Source organism: Eriocheir sinensis, chromosome 54 (genome assembly GCF_024679095.1).
Source record: "Eriocheir sinensis breed Jianghai 21 chromosome 54, ASM2467909v1, whole genome shotgun sequence".
Classification (NCBI taxonomy): domain Eukaryota; kingdom Metazoa; phylum Arthropoda; class Malacostraca; order Decapoda; family Varunidae; genus Eriocheir; species Eriocheir sinensis.
The window spans coordinates 7672898-7686194 of NC_066562.1; the positions used below are offsets into that span (position 1 = coordinate 7672898).

Genomic DNA, 13297 nt, shown 5'->3' on the forward strand with positions numbered 1-13297 from the left:
CAGTTGGCTATTGATCTAAGAAGACAGAAAGGGAGAGAAGGGGGAGAGGGGAGAGAAAGAGGGGAGGAAAGGAAGGAGGAGAAAGGGAGGGGAGAGAAAGAAGGGAGGAGGAGAAAGGGAAGGAGAAGAAAGGGGAGGGGAGGGATAAGGAAGGGATAGGGAGAGAGAAGGGAAGGGAAGAGAAAGAGAGGGAGAGAAATGGGAGAAGAAACAAGATAAGGAGAGAAAATGGAGATAGGAAAGAGAGGGGAGAGAAAAAGGAGGAGAGAAAAATGGATGATCAGAGGAAAGGAGGAGACAAAAGAGAGGAAGAAGGAGAGAAAGGGGACAGGAGGAGAGGAAGAAGAGGGGAGAAAAGAGGTTACGAGGAGGAGTTATTGAGAGGAGGGGAGGAAGGGAGGAGGAGGAGAAAGATTATAGACAAGAGGGAGGAAAGGAGGGAGGAAGAGGGGAGGAAAGGAATGACGTAAAGAGGAGGAGTTATGGAGGAATACGAGGAGGAGGAGGAGGAGAGGGTGAAGAGAGGTCATTGTACTTGTGAATTGACAGGTAAATGCACACACACACACACACACACACACACACACACACACACACACACACACACACACACACACACCATACACTGATATTATGAATTGACAACCACCATCACCACCACCACCACCACCACCAAATCCACCACCACCACCAACAACAACAACACCACCACCACTTATCAAGGAAATACAGAAACAAGGCAGAAACAAGGCAAATATGTTATGCTTTTGCGAGAGAGAGAGAGAGAGAGAGAGAGAGAGAGAGAGAGAGAGAGAGAGAGAGAGAGAGAGAGAGAGAGAGAGAGAGAGAGAGAGAGGAGGGGAGAGGAAGAGGGGTGGAAAAGGAAGGGAGGAAGAAGCGAAACAGGGGGAAGAGGAGGAGGAGGGGTGTCAAGATACAGAGGAGAGAGGCAGACACTTTGTTGAGTAAATATAGCAGAGAGAGAGAGAGAGAGAGAGAGAGAGAGAGAGAGAGAGAGAGAGAGAGAGAGAGAGAGAGAGAGAGACCCTAACTGAACAACGGAAAAAGACAAACCGATACACACACACACACACACACACACACACACACACACACACACACACACACACACACATTTGGGGCACGTGGGCAATCTGGTTTCGGCGGATTTGAGGAAGAGGTGGAGGAGGTGGAGGAGGAGGAGGTGGAGGAGGAGGAGGAAGAGACATGCAGGTGGAATGGGAAGATAAATATGGGTGTAAAGGAGGAAGATAAAAAGGAGGAGGAGGTGGAGGAGGAGGAGGAGGAGGAGGAGCCAGACAGGTTGAAAGCAGAATAGATAAATTATGCAAGAGATAAATGGAGAGATAAAAGAAGATGATAAATTAGAGGGAAAGGAAGGGAAAGGAAGAGGAAAGGAAAGGAAATAGTGAAAGGAAGAAGCGATGGGAAGGGAAGGAAGAAAAGAGAAAAGAAACGGAAAAGAAAGAAAGAGGAGGATGGAAAGTATTGGAAAAGAATGAAAGGAAGGAGGAAGAGAAGGAAAGAAAGAATGAAAGGAATAGAATGTGGGTGAAGAGAGGGAAAGAGAGGAAGGAGTTGAAGTAGGGAAGGAAGGGAAAGGGAGGGAAATGAAAGGTAGAGGAGAGGAAGGGAGGGAGGAGTGCAAAGGAAGAAGGGAGGAAGGAGAAGGAAAGGAAAACGGAAAAAAGGAAAAAAAGGAAAGGAAGCAGAAAGAGAAATATAAGAAAAGGAAATGGAGGGGAAGGCAAGAGAAGGGAAGAAAAATTGAAGGGGAAGAGGGAAAGAAGATGGCGTAGGAAAAGGAGGGAAGGAGGGGAAGGGAAACGAAAGTGAGGGGAAAGAGAAGGAAGGGGAAAGGAAGGGAAACGAAAGGAAGGGGAAAAAAGGAGGAAGGGGAAAGGAAGGGAAACGAGAGGGAGGGGAAAGAAAGAGAGGGGGTAGGAGAAGGAAGGGAGGAAGAGGGGAAGGGAAACGAAAGGGAGGGGAAAGAAAGGGGAAGGGGAATGGAAGGGAAACGGAAGGGAGGGGTAAGGGAGGGGAACGAAAGCAGAGGGGGTAGGAGGAAGGGAGGAGGAGGGGAAGGGAAACGAAAGGGAAGGGAAAGAAAGGGGAAGGGGAAAGTAAGAAGGGAAAAAGAATGATATCTAAGAAGCGAGGAGAAGTTGGCAACCACGAAGAGCCAGCTGTTTTTGTGCGTGTGTGTGTGTGTGTGTGTGTGTGTGTGTGTGTGTGTGTGTGTGTGTGTGTGTGTGTGTGTAAACAAACATGACTTTAAAATAACAGACACACATCAACACCACTAATACATCATCATCATCACCATCATCACCATACTTTACCTTTCCTTCCATTCTCCTCTTTCCTTTCCTCCTCTTCCTTCTTCCCTTCTCTTTTCTTCCTCCTCCTCCACTCTTTCTTTTCCTCCTCCTCCTCCTTTTCTTCTTCCCTTTCTTCCCCTTTCACTTTCTTCAATCATCATCAGCTTATTTACACACTTAATTACCTGTTTGTCACCTTCGCAATCACCTGAGTAGCTTGTGACAGGTGAGAGAGAGAGAGAGAGAGAGAGAGAGAGAGAGAGAGAGAGAGAGAGAGAAGCATTAAGAAGACCTTAATAATGAGCAATACTAAACCAGAGTAAGAGGAGGAGGAGGAGGAGGAGGAGGAGATGGTGTTACTTATTTTTGGCGCCTTGACTCACCCCTCCTCCTCCTCCTCCTCCTCCTCCTCCCCCTCCCTCTCGACCTCTTCTACTTCTTCTTCCTCCCCTCCTCCTCCTCTTAGGGTACGCGTGATTTTCTAGGGGTGTTGTCGCCCCCCCCCTCTCCTCCTCCTCCTCCTCCTCCTCCCCCTCCTCCTTTCCCTTTCCTCCCTACCTGAAATACGACACCTGTCCCTCAACCTCCTTTTCCTCTTTCCTTTTCCTTTCCTTCATTTTAATTTTCCTTCTATTCTTTTCTTCACTTTTTTTCCTGTTTTTTTTCCCTTCATGTTCTACCTTTCATTCTTTTCCTGTTTTTTTTCCTGTCTCTCCTTTCCTACGTTACTTTATCATATCCTTTGCTTTTTCCCTCTGTCCTTCCTCCCTTCCTTCCTTCCCTACCCTTTGCTTTCTCCCTCTCTCCTTCTTCCTTCTCTTTCTTCACTCATTCATATACTTCATACCTTCATTCCTTTTCCCCATTCCCCTTCTATACATCACTCCTCCTCCTCCTCATTACTCTTACTCACTTCTCTTCCTCCTCCTCCTCCTCCTTCCTCTCTTACTTCCTTCCTCCTCCTGTCACCCCGTATAACTAATTGTAATACACATGGCGTCATTTATAGCAGCCATGGACAGAAGCCAACTCTATGAGGGGAGAGTTTACAGCAAGTCTCTGTGATATGTTATGGACCCGAATATACTTTTTCTACAGAGGAAAACCATTGAAGTAGGAATGTAGGAAGTGGGAATGAGTAAAGGAAGGGAGGGAGTAAGGGAAAAGTATAGGGGAGTAGAAGGAAAGAAAGGAGGAAAGGAAAATAAAGAAAAGATAGGAAGGAAGTAAAGGAATGGAAGAGGAAGAAAACTAGAAGATTAAGAAGGTGCAGCTCCGAATAGCCTTTTTAAAAACATTCGAGGGAGACTAAGCTAAAAAAAAAGTGAGAAAATATTGCAAGTTAAAAAAAGAATGGGGAAGGGAGACGAAAGGGAGATAAAAGACTGGGAAAAGAATGATGTCTAAGAAACAGAGAATTTGGCAGCCGTGTAAATCAGCTGTTTGTGCGTGTGTGTGTGTGCGTGTGTGTGTGTATGTGCTTGCTTTTGGCCTCAACGGTAGACCCGAATATACTTTTCAACACCCAGCAAAAACAAATTTCCAAGACTATCCCCATGACTCATCCTCGTCCTCTCCTCCCCCGCAGATCTCTCCAGTAAGTCAGTCACAGCCGCCATCATGTCCAGCACCACCACCACCACCAAGACCACAAAATCCCTGAGCGTGGTGAAACGCGAGTCCTTCTTCGACGACTCCTTCTTCACCGACGCTTGGGATGACTTCGACAAGGCCATGCAGGGCGTCCTCGACAAGTTCGACGACACGGGCCTCAAGGTGGGTGTTCGGACCTCACCTGTTTGTCTCGTGTTCTAGGAGTTATTGCTACCATTGCTGTTGACATTATAGCTTTGCTTCATCTCTTCATTCTCCTCCCTCATTCTCCTCCCTCATTCATCCTCCCTCATTCATCCTCCCTCATTCATCCTCCCTCATTCATCCTCCCTCATTCATCCTCCCTCATTCATCCTCCCTCATTCATCCTCCCTCATCCTCCTCCCTCATCCTCCTCCCTCATCCTCCTCCCTCATCCTCCTCCCTCATTCTCCTCCCTCATTCTCCTCCCTCATTCTCCTCCCTCATTCTCCTCCCTCATTCTCCTTTTCATCATCTCTTATCCGTATCTTCATCGTTCCTGTACTATAATCATTTGCAGGCTATGGACGTCTTAAGCAATGTATTAAATCACTATCGCAGACTTCCTCCTCCAAAGCCAACACATTACCTGCTCCTCCATGCTTTCATATCAAACCTAATGTCACCCCTACCCCCTACCCCCCGTTTTCTTCGCGCAAGTCAACCCCTTCCTCTACGTCCCGCCTCCTCCTCCCTTCTCACACGTCCCTCCCTCGACAGGTGGACGTTGGCTCCCGCAACCACTGCCGCGATGTCTACACCAAGATTCGCAGCAGCAAGATCGATGAGGACCTGTACGCTTCCCAGGCCCTGCAGATCACGGAGAAGGACGGCAAGTTCCAGGTGGGTGAGAGTAGTAGTAGTAGTAGTAGTAGTAATAGTAATAGTAGTAGTAGTAGTAGTAGTAGTAGTAGTTGTAGAGAAATGTTGAAGGTAATCCAGTAACGATCAACAACGAGAAATGAACTAAAGCAGGTCACAAAGGGTAGGCAAGGTGACAGACGGACAAACAGTAGGACAGTGAAAGTTACAGAGTGGCGACCTTAGAATTGTAGAAGTCAGGGCAGACCTAGGACGAAATGAGCAGGATGGAGCACACTAACACCAGAAAGAAGTGGGGGACGTTAGGAAAGGCCTTTATCTTAGACCAGTAACGGATGAGAATGTTTTAAGAATCACTATGTACAGAACCGTTCTTATCCACCTTCCCATACTACAGACATATTACAGACAGCAGGATGGAGCACACTAACACCAGAAAGAAGTGGAGGACGTTGGGAAAGGCCTTTATCTTAGACCAGTAACGGATGAGAATGTTTTAAGAATCACCATGTACAGAACCGTTCTTAGCCACGTTCCAATATTAAACACCACCAAATGAATACCAGTACGTTCATTACCACGTTCAGGTGTGTTTAAGCCCCGCAAAGTTTGAGAATACGGTCCTAACAGCCTTCCTCCCCCCCCCAGGCTGTGATGGACGTGAAGGACTTCTCCCCCAACGACCTGCAAGTGCGTGTGGTTGAGGACCGCGTCGTGGTGGAGGGCAAGTATCACAAGGTGAGTCCACACACCTGTTGACGAATTTACCTGTCCTAATAACTTTACCTTTGTCTCCCCTTCCTTCCATGTAACGTACTCTCATTTTCTTCCCTTTAGCTTTACCCAGACTGTTTTCTTCCAATGCATACGACAAAAAAGTTTCCTTGTACAGTTACACGTAAAAAAAATCTTCCTTCTTTTCTCTTTTCAACACAAACACAACAACAAAATCAAATGTCTCGGTTGCAGATTAAAGAAAGACAGCAAACCTATCGCTCACCTCCTTTCCTTCTGCAAGCTTTTTCAATTCAAATTCAACAAAACTAAATGTGTCCAAATAAAGATGAAGTAAAAATGTAAAACAGACAACATCAAGCCAGCACTCACCCCGTTTTCTCTCCTTCGTTCCTCGCCGCAGCAATCCGAGGACGGCTCTTCCGTGTCGTCCAAGTCCTTCTACAAAGAGTTCACGCTGCCCAACGGTGCCGACATCGACTCCGTCAGCACCGCTCTCTCCAAGGACGGCGTGCTGACCGTCCGCGCCCCCAAGAGGGTAGGTGACGGGGGGTGACAGGGGAGGGCAGGGGAAAATGGGAGAGGGTAGGGGAAAATGGGGGAGGGTAGGGGAAAATGGGGGAGGGGAGGGGAAAATGGGGGAGGGGAGGGGAAAATGGGGGAGGGTAGGGGAAAATGGGGAGGGAGGGAAAATGGGGAGGTAGGGAAATGGGAGGGTAGGGGAAAATGGGGGAGGGGAGGGGAAAATGGGGGAGGGTAGGGGAAAATGGGGGGAGGGTAAGTGGAAGATGGTGGAGAGTAGGAGGCGATGAAGGGAGGAGAAGATGAGGGGGGAGGGGAGGAGAAGATGAGGGGGGAGGGGAGGAGATGATGAGAGGGGAGGGCAGGAGATGAGGGGGGGCAGGAAGAGATGAGAGGTGAGGGCAGGAGATGAGGGGGTGAGAGGAGGTGGAAGATGGGGGAGGGCAGGGGAAGGTGAGGGAGGGCAGGGCAGGGATGCTGGAGTGACTAGGATGAGCAGGGATGCGAGGCTGGGCAGAAGGGTGACAGGAGGGGAAAGAAAAGGAGTCGGAAATACAATGAAATTAATATTACTCTTTGGCAATTCATATCACTAATTAGATCACCGGAGAACTAATAACAAGTACACAGATAATGATGATGATGATTAGGGTTATAAAGACTAGGATGAAGATAGAAAAATTATTAGGATTACGATGATTGGTTAGACGATAATGATGGTGATGATGATGATGGATGATGATGATAGCTGTTAGTCACTAGCCCACCTTGTTCCTGGTAAGGTGAAAATTGGAAGACTGGGATATAATTAGTCTTTGGTCTTGTCGCAGGTAATTAGTCACAGGTATTCCTAATTAGTCACAGGTAGTAGTTAATCACAGGTCCATTCCTAATCAATCACAGGTGCATTCTCATTCTTATTTCACTGGTATTAAGGTATTTGGCACTGGTATTATCTAGCACTGGTATTTGTTATTTGGCACTGGTATTATTTTTGGCACTGGTATTAGTTATTTGGCACTGGTATTAAAGTATTTGGCACTGGTATTAAAGTATTTGGCACTGGTATTAAAGTATTTGGCACTGGTATTAAAGTATTTGGCACTGGTATTAAAGTATTTGGCACTGGTATTAAAGTATTTGGCACTGGTATTAAAGTATTTGGCACTGGTATTAAAGTATTTGGCACTGGTATTAAAGTATTTGGCACTGGTATTATCTGGCACTGGTATTAGTTGACACTGGTATTAGTTATTTGACACTGGTGTTATCTGGCACTGGTATAAGTTGGTACTGGTATTATTTGACACTGGTATTATTTGACACTGGTATTAGTTATATGGCACTGGTATTAAAGTATTTGGCACTGGTATTAAAGTATTTGGCACTGGTATTAAAGTATTTGGCACTGGTATTAAAGTATTTGGCACTGGTATTAAAGTATTTGGCACTGGTATTAAAGTATTTGGCACTGGTATTAAAGTATTTGGCACTGGTATTAAAGTATTTGGCACTGGTATTAAAGTATTTGGCACTGGTATTAAAGTATTTGGCACTGGTATTAAAGTATTTGGCACTGGTATTAAAGTATTTGGCACTGGTATTAAAGTATTTGGCACTGGTATTAAAGTATTTGGCACTGGTATTAAAGTATTTGGCACTGGTATTAAAGTATTTGGCACTGGTATTAAAGTATTTGACACTGGTATTAAAGTATTTGACACTGGTATTAAAGTATTTGACACTGGTATTAGTTATTTGACACTGGTATTAGTTATTTGACACTGGTATTAGTTATTTGACACTGGTATTAGTTATTTGACACTGGTATTAGTTATTTGACACTGGTATTAGTTATTTGACACTGGTATAAGTTGGCACTGGTATTATTTGACACTGGTATTAGTTATTTGGCACTGGTATTAAAGGCACTGGTATTATTTGACACTGGTATTAGTTATTTGGCACTGGTATTATTTATTTGGCACTGGTATTATTTGACACTGGTATTAAGGTATTTGGCACTGGTATTAAGGTATCTGCCACTGGTATTAAGGTATTTGGCACTGGTATTAAGGTATTTGGCACTGGTATTAGTTAAAAGTCCTTGGTATTTAGCTATCTGGCACCATTCACTGGTATCAAGCTCTGGCACTGGTATAGAATCACTAAGCACCGACATGGGATCACAAGGCACCATTAAATCACCAGTTACCTTGCATCCCTAAATTATCACACGGGTATTAAATCACTGGTATGGGCTCACTGGGCACTCACTGGCACTCTGAATTTACCGTAACTATCAGGTATGTCAGATCAAGTCAGCACAGTTCCTAGCTTTGGTACGAGTCACTGGTATATTGATGATGACCAGTACGAGGCAAATGGTATGATGAAGTAGCTACCATTTCTAAGCACTGGTATGTTATTGACTACCAGGACTATTAAGCAACTGATGGTATATGAACAGTGGTATATACGGAGACAATGAGGCAGTGTAAAACCTCTTGTATTATGGACTACCAGTATCAGGTCACCAGTATTAGGTCACCAGTATTAGGTCACCAGTATTAAGTCACCAGTATTAAGTCACCAGTATTAAGTCACCAGTATTAAGTCACCAGTATTAAGTCACCAGTATTAAGTCACCAGTATTAAGTCACCAGTATTAAGTCACCAGTATTAAGTCACCAGTATTAAGTCACCAGTATTAAGTCACCAGTATTAAGTCACCAGTATTAAGTCACCAGTATTAAGTCACCAGTATTAAGTCACCAGTATTAAGTCACCAGTATTAAGTCACCAGTATTAAGTCACCAGTATTAAGTCACCAGTATTAAGTCACCAGTATTAAGTCACCAGTATTAAGTCACCAGTATTAAGTCACCAGTATTAAGTCACCAGTATTAAGTCACCAGTATTAAGTCACCAGTATTAAGTCACCAGTATTAAGTCACCAGTATTAAGTCACCAGTATTAAGTAAGTCAGTCACCAGGTAAAGTCAGTCACCAGGTAAAGTCAGTCACCAGGTAAAGTCAGTCACCAGGTAAAGTCAGTCACCAGGTAAAGTCAGTCACCAGGTAAAGTCAGTCACCAGGTAAAGTCAGTCACCAGGTAAAGTCAGTCACCAGGTAAAGTCAGTCACCAGGTAAAGTCAGTCACCAGGTAAAGTCAGTCACCAGGTAAAGTCAGTCACCAGGTAAAGTCAGTCACCAGGTAAAGTCAGTCACCAGGTAAAGTCAGTCACCAGGTAAAGTCAGTCACCAGGTAAAGTCAGTCACCAGGTAAAGTCAGTCACCAGGTAGTCACAGGTATGGATCACTCTGGTTCATCTAGTCACCAGGTTAGAGGACTTACTAGGAACAAGGTGGGCAGGTGAACTGGGGCTAATTGGTGATGGGATGGACAGGTGAATGTAATTAGGTATGAGGTTGACCAGGTATAGGATTAATGATTATGAGGTAGACAGGTGTGAATGTAACTAGACATGAGGTAGATTAGGTAAGACGTAATTTGGTATGATAGACTAGGTAGGCTTAATTGACTGAGGTAGGCAGGTAAGAAATAACTAGATATAGGTGGACTAGGTAAACATAATTGACTGAAATATAGGTGTGGACTAGGAAAAGCTTATTAGTAATGACGTAGACAGGACTAGCATGAAGGTAAGATGACTGGATACAGGTAGGAAGGACAGGTAACTTGGGGGAGAAAGGTGTGAAGGGAGGTAAGGAAAGGGAAAGGGGGAAGGTCACACGTTAGGAGGGTAGCGATGTAAAGGAAGGGGAAAGGAAGGGAGGAAGGGGAAAATGTTTGTGACTGACTTTGGGTGTTAAAGAGTTAGGGAGGGGATTTGTAATATTCTGGGGTAGGATGGGGAGGAGTAAGTCACGCATTAGGAGGGTAGGGATGTAAAGGAAGGGGTAAGGGAAGGGGAGGAAGCTTGTAACTCTGGACATGGGGAAGAAATGGGGAATGGTTTTAAAATTATGGGAAAAGGGGAGGCGGGTTGGAAGAGGGAAGGGATAGGAGGGGAGAATGGCAAGGCTAATTTCCGTGCCCTTACTTCGAATATGGGCACTTAAATAGATGGAATAGGAGCTTCGTGTCACTAGGCATGGGTTGGGAGGGGAGAGGGGCAGGTCAGGCATTGGGACACCAGGGCAGGGGACGGGTATCGGAGGGAGTTGCTTGTCCAATGGGAGGTCACGGCACTGCAGACACTAGGCGAGGGCACGGCAGGTCACACAGCTCTGGAAATAGAATAAAAGAGGAAATAAGTAATGGTGTGTATATTATCGTTGCTATGCGGGTAAACCTCATTAATGGGAGATGAAATGGAAGATTGAAGAGATTTTTTACAGTGATGGCTATGCACGTATTCACTCTCGTGCACTCACCACACGACAGCTGAAGCGTATGCCCCAGACTCTGCCTCGCCCTACTTCCCTTCTCCCAGTTTTCCCCCATCCACGCCCCAGCGCCATCCCCAGCCCCTCCCTCACTCCCTTGTTCGTATGCCTGCTGTCTTGGGCTTTCCTCACTCTCTCCCCTTCTTCCTTCACCCACGTCCCCAGTCCCACACTCCCTCCCAGCCTCTTTCCTCCTCCTCACTCGCTCCTCTCCCCCCAGGAGGGCGGCGCCCAGCCCGCCGGCGCCCTCACCTCCAACCAGTCCTCCGTGCAGCAGCAGCAGTCCTCGTCGGTGCAGCAGTCGTCCAACTCCTCCGTCCAGCAATCCTCAAGCTCTGTGAAGAAGGTCAGTCAGTCCGTCAGTCAATCCGTCAGTCAGTCAGTCACCCAATCAGTCAGCAGCGTCAAAAAGGTATGAACGGGAAATTTTTCTTAGTTTCTGCCTGCCCTGCACCGGCCTGCACCGCCCCCCCCTCCTCCTCCTCCTCCCAGGCACTTTGTTCTGCACAAGTCCACGCCTGCCCCCCCCCTCTCACCCGTCCCTCTTGGTAATGCAAGTCCCCCTCCCCCGCCTCCACTCCCTCACCCTGCCTGCGGCAAGCACCGGAACAGCTGCCTGTTCTCCTCCTCCTCCCCCCTTCCTCCGTCCGGCTTGGCGGGGCCGGATGGCTGCGTCACGGGGCCCGGGGCCACACACAGCAGGGCGTGGGGCCGTCACGGCGCGGCAGTCTGTACACTCAACATTTAACAATTTTTTCAAGGCTCAAAATTACATCTTTGGCGCGGGAGCCCCGCGGCGGCGGTATCCGAATGGCTCAATAGTAAGACGCCTAACCGGCGCAGATAAGCTTGCCAAATGATTTTAATGATTGCCTCAGCCCAGTGCCCCGCGCCGCGGCCCTGGGGACCCTACGACCCTATATCCGGCCCCGCAGCATAGTGATGCAAGAGTCCACCGTGCCTCCACTCCCTCACCCCTCCACTGGTAAGCACTGTACAGTCTGCACGACACTCCACCTTCCAGCGGTCACCTGGTGTTGGCACACCGCCAGGACTCTCTGAATCTGACATGGCTTTTTCATTATCTCATGACCGGCACTGTTCCCACCTCTGGATGAGGCCTTTGTTTGCCTGCCTGGCCTGTACAGGCCATTTCTATGGCCATATCTATGGTAGATGTCCTTGGAATGCCTTAATTTCATTTAGTGCACTGTTGACTTTATATCAGACACGAGTTTAAAGTGTTCCTCTCATGATCAATAATAATGAACAATCTCTGGTGGAGGTCCCTGACCGGCCCTGCGGTCCTTCCTGTATCCTCCACACGATGAACTCATTTGCCAAGCAAACTTTTTTGACGCAAAGCTTCTGAGCCGCCACACGTGAACCGCTCAGCCTCTTTTTCACTGTGCAGAAGCAAAACTGAAGGCCTAAAGCAGCGCTGAGCCTACTTTCAATACAGTCACCTGTTTCTCACCACCTTTCATTCCTGTCATCTGATACATGACGTCAGATGCCCAGTTCCCCCCCCCCCCCCCCCAAAAGTTTCCCGTACCATAGATCTTTCCCGGCCCTTAGATCTGACCCTTGACATCCTATTTCTTAGAGTCTGACCCTCCCACACCCCAAAGTTTGACCCTGGAAATTGTAGCAAGAGATTTGACCCGCAAGACGAGACCCCACAAGTTTGACCCTTCAGTTTAGTGTTGTGATTTGACCCTTGAACCTTTGCCTTGAAAGTTTTAGCTTGAGACTTGATCCCGCGAGAGTTGACCTAAGTTAGTTGACCTAAGTTAGAGTTGACCCCAGTACAGACCTGCCCCTTGAGATTTTTTATTAGTGTACATATTTGAATCATTAGTTGATATTAGAGCAGAGCATTTGTGGTATTTTAGTCTTGCCTCTGCCCCGAGATTCTGGTCCCTCACACTGAAACAACTGACTCACGACCACTGACCCTTCACACCACACCACACAACGCCACTTCACACCACTCTACAAAGCCAGCCACACACACACACAGCCAATACAGTCACCAGTCAACACACACACAGACTCACCACACTCACCACATCGATAAGCCAAGTCCCTAAGCCACAAACACCACAACAGAGATCCCCGTGACATAATGGGTTCCAAGGCTAATCTAATCTCCTTTTCTCCCTCCACCTGTACCTCCACGTCTCCAGGTCTCTGTGTCATCGACCTCCACCTTCTCCTCGTCCTCCGACTTCTAGTTAATCTGTCTGTCATAAGAAACGCCAGCTATGGTAATTCTTCAAAGCGATGTAGCACGGCTTTTAGTTTCCAGGATTTTCTCACGCTCACGCAATGCACACTAGAACGATATAAATACTAGTAAACAGTAAACCTTCAAGGGGTCGATATGGGAGGGAGAATACGTATATATATATAGTCACCTGATGTTGGCTAGCGTGTCTAACTACCAATATACGGACTTTCTTATTTAGGTACGGAAAAATAAATATGTATTCTTTAATTAAATGTTCTTACTCTTTTACGGTTAAGCAAGAAATTCCACCATGCGTCATACCCCGCTCATTTTATTACCAATCAATTAATAAATTTCCCCTGACCTTAATTCTTCGTTTTTTTCCCATTTATTTCTGTATTCCTTGGTTCGAATCCTGGCCTTTACCTAATGAGAAACTCCACCCACTAAGGACCTTGAAGTCTTAGTAGGGATATTTTTTCATTGTTCTAGTGTGCGTTGGTGATTGTGTAGATATTCTGGCTTTCTTTTAATGAGGCTCGTCCGTGTTCCTGTAATTAAATAACCACCTCTTCTCTAAGTGTACGTTATCCTC

General features: G+C 46.5%; 1 protein-coding gene and 2 long non-coding RNA genes across 18 annotated transcripts in view; 2 read left to right on the forward strand and 1 right to left on the reverse strand.

The window, feature by feature from the left end:
- The window catches only part of LOC126983696 (uncharacterized), a 10477-nt gene extending 4423 nt beyond the window's left edge, over positions 1–6054 (reverse strand). The window contains exon 1 of the long non-coding RNA XR_007736159.1: positions 5907–6054. This is a non-coding gene — a long non-coding RNA (uncharacterized LOC126983696). The remainder of the gene's footprint in view (positions 1–5906) is intronic.
- LOC126983694 (protein lethal(2)essential for life-like) overlaps positions 1–13297 on the forward strand; it is a 28069-nt gene that overhangs the window by 12390 nt on the left and 2382 nt on the right. For 2 of the 7 annotated variants that reach the window (XR_007736146.1, XM_050836725.1), the window contains exons 2-6: positions 3931–4118; positions 4698–4820; positions 5448–5537; positions 5938–6072; positions 10690–10881. Coding sequence is in view for 6 of the 7 variants with exons in the window: in XM_050836725.1 (XP_050692682.1) it covers positions 3963–4118; positions 4698–4820; positions 5448–5537; positions 5938–6072; positions 10690–10881 (696 nt within the window). In the remaining variant the exon portion in view is untranslated. Of the gene's footprint in view, positions 1–3930; positions 4119–4697; positions 4821–5447; positions 5538–5937; positions 6073–10689; positions 10882–12658; positions 12755–13297 lie in introns of those variants that run through there. The other 5 variants (XM_050836728.1, XM_050836730.1, XM_050836727.1 and 2 more) reach the window with 5 other exon arrangements.
- LOC126983695 (uncharacterized) lies at positions 7066–9396 on the forward strand. Of its 10 annotated transcripts, none has more exons than XR_007736158.1 (4): positions 7067–7255; positions 7392–7748; positions 7792–8070; positions 8113–9396. It is a non-coding gene; the product is annotated as an uncharacterized LOC126983695 (long non-coding RNA). The 10 variants fall into 10 exon arrangements; XR_007736154.1 differs by having other exon boundaries at positions 7792–9074; positions 9331–9384; XR_007736148.1 differs by having other exon boundaries at positions 7066–7255; positions 7792–9396.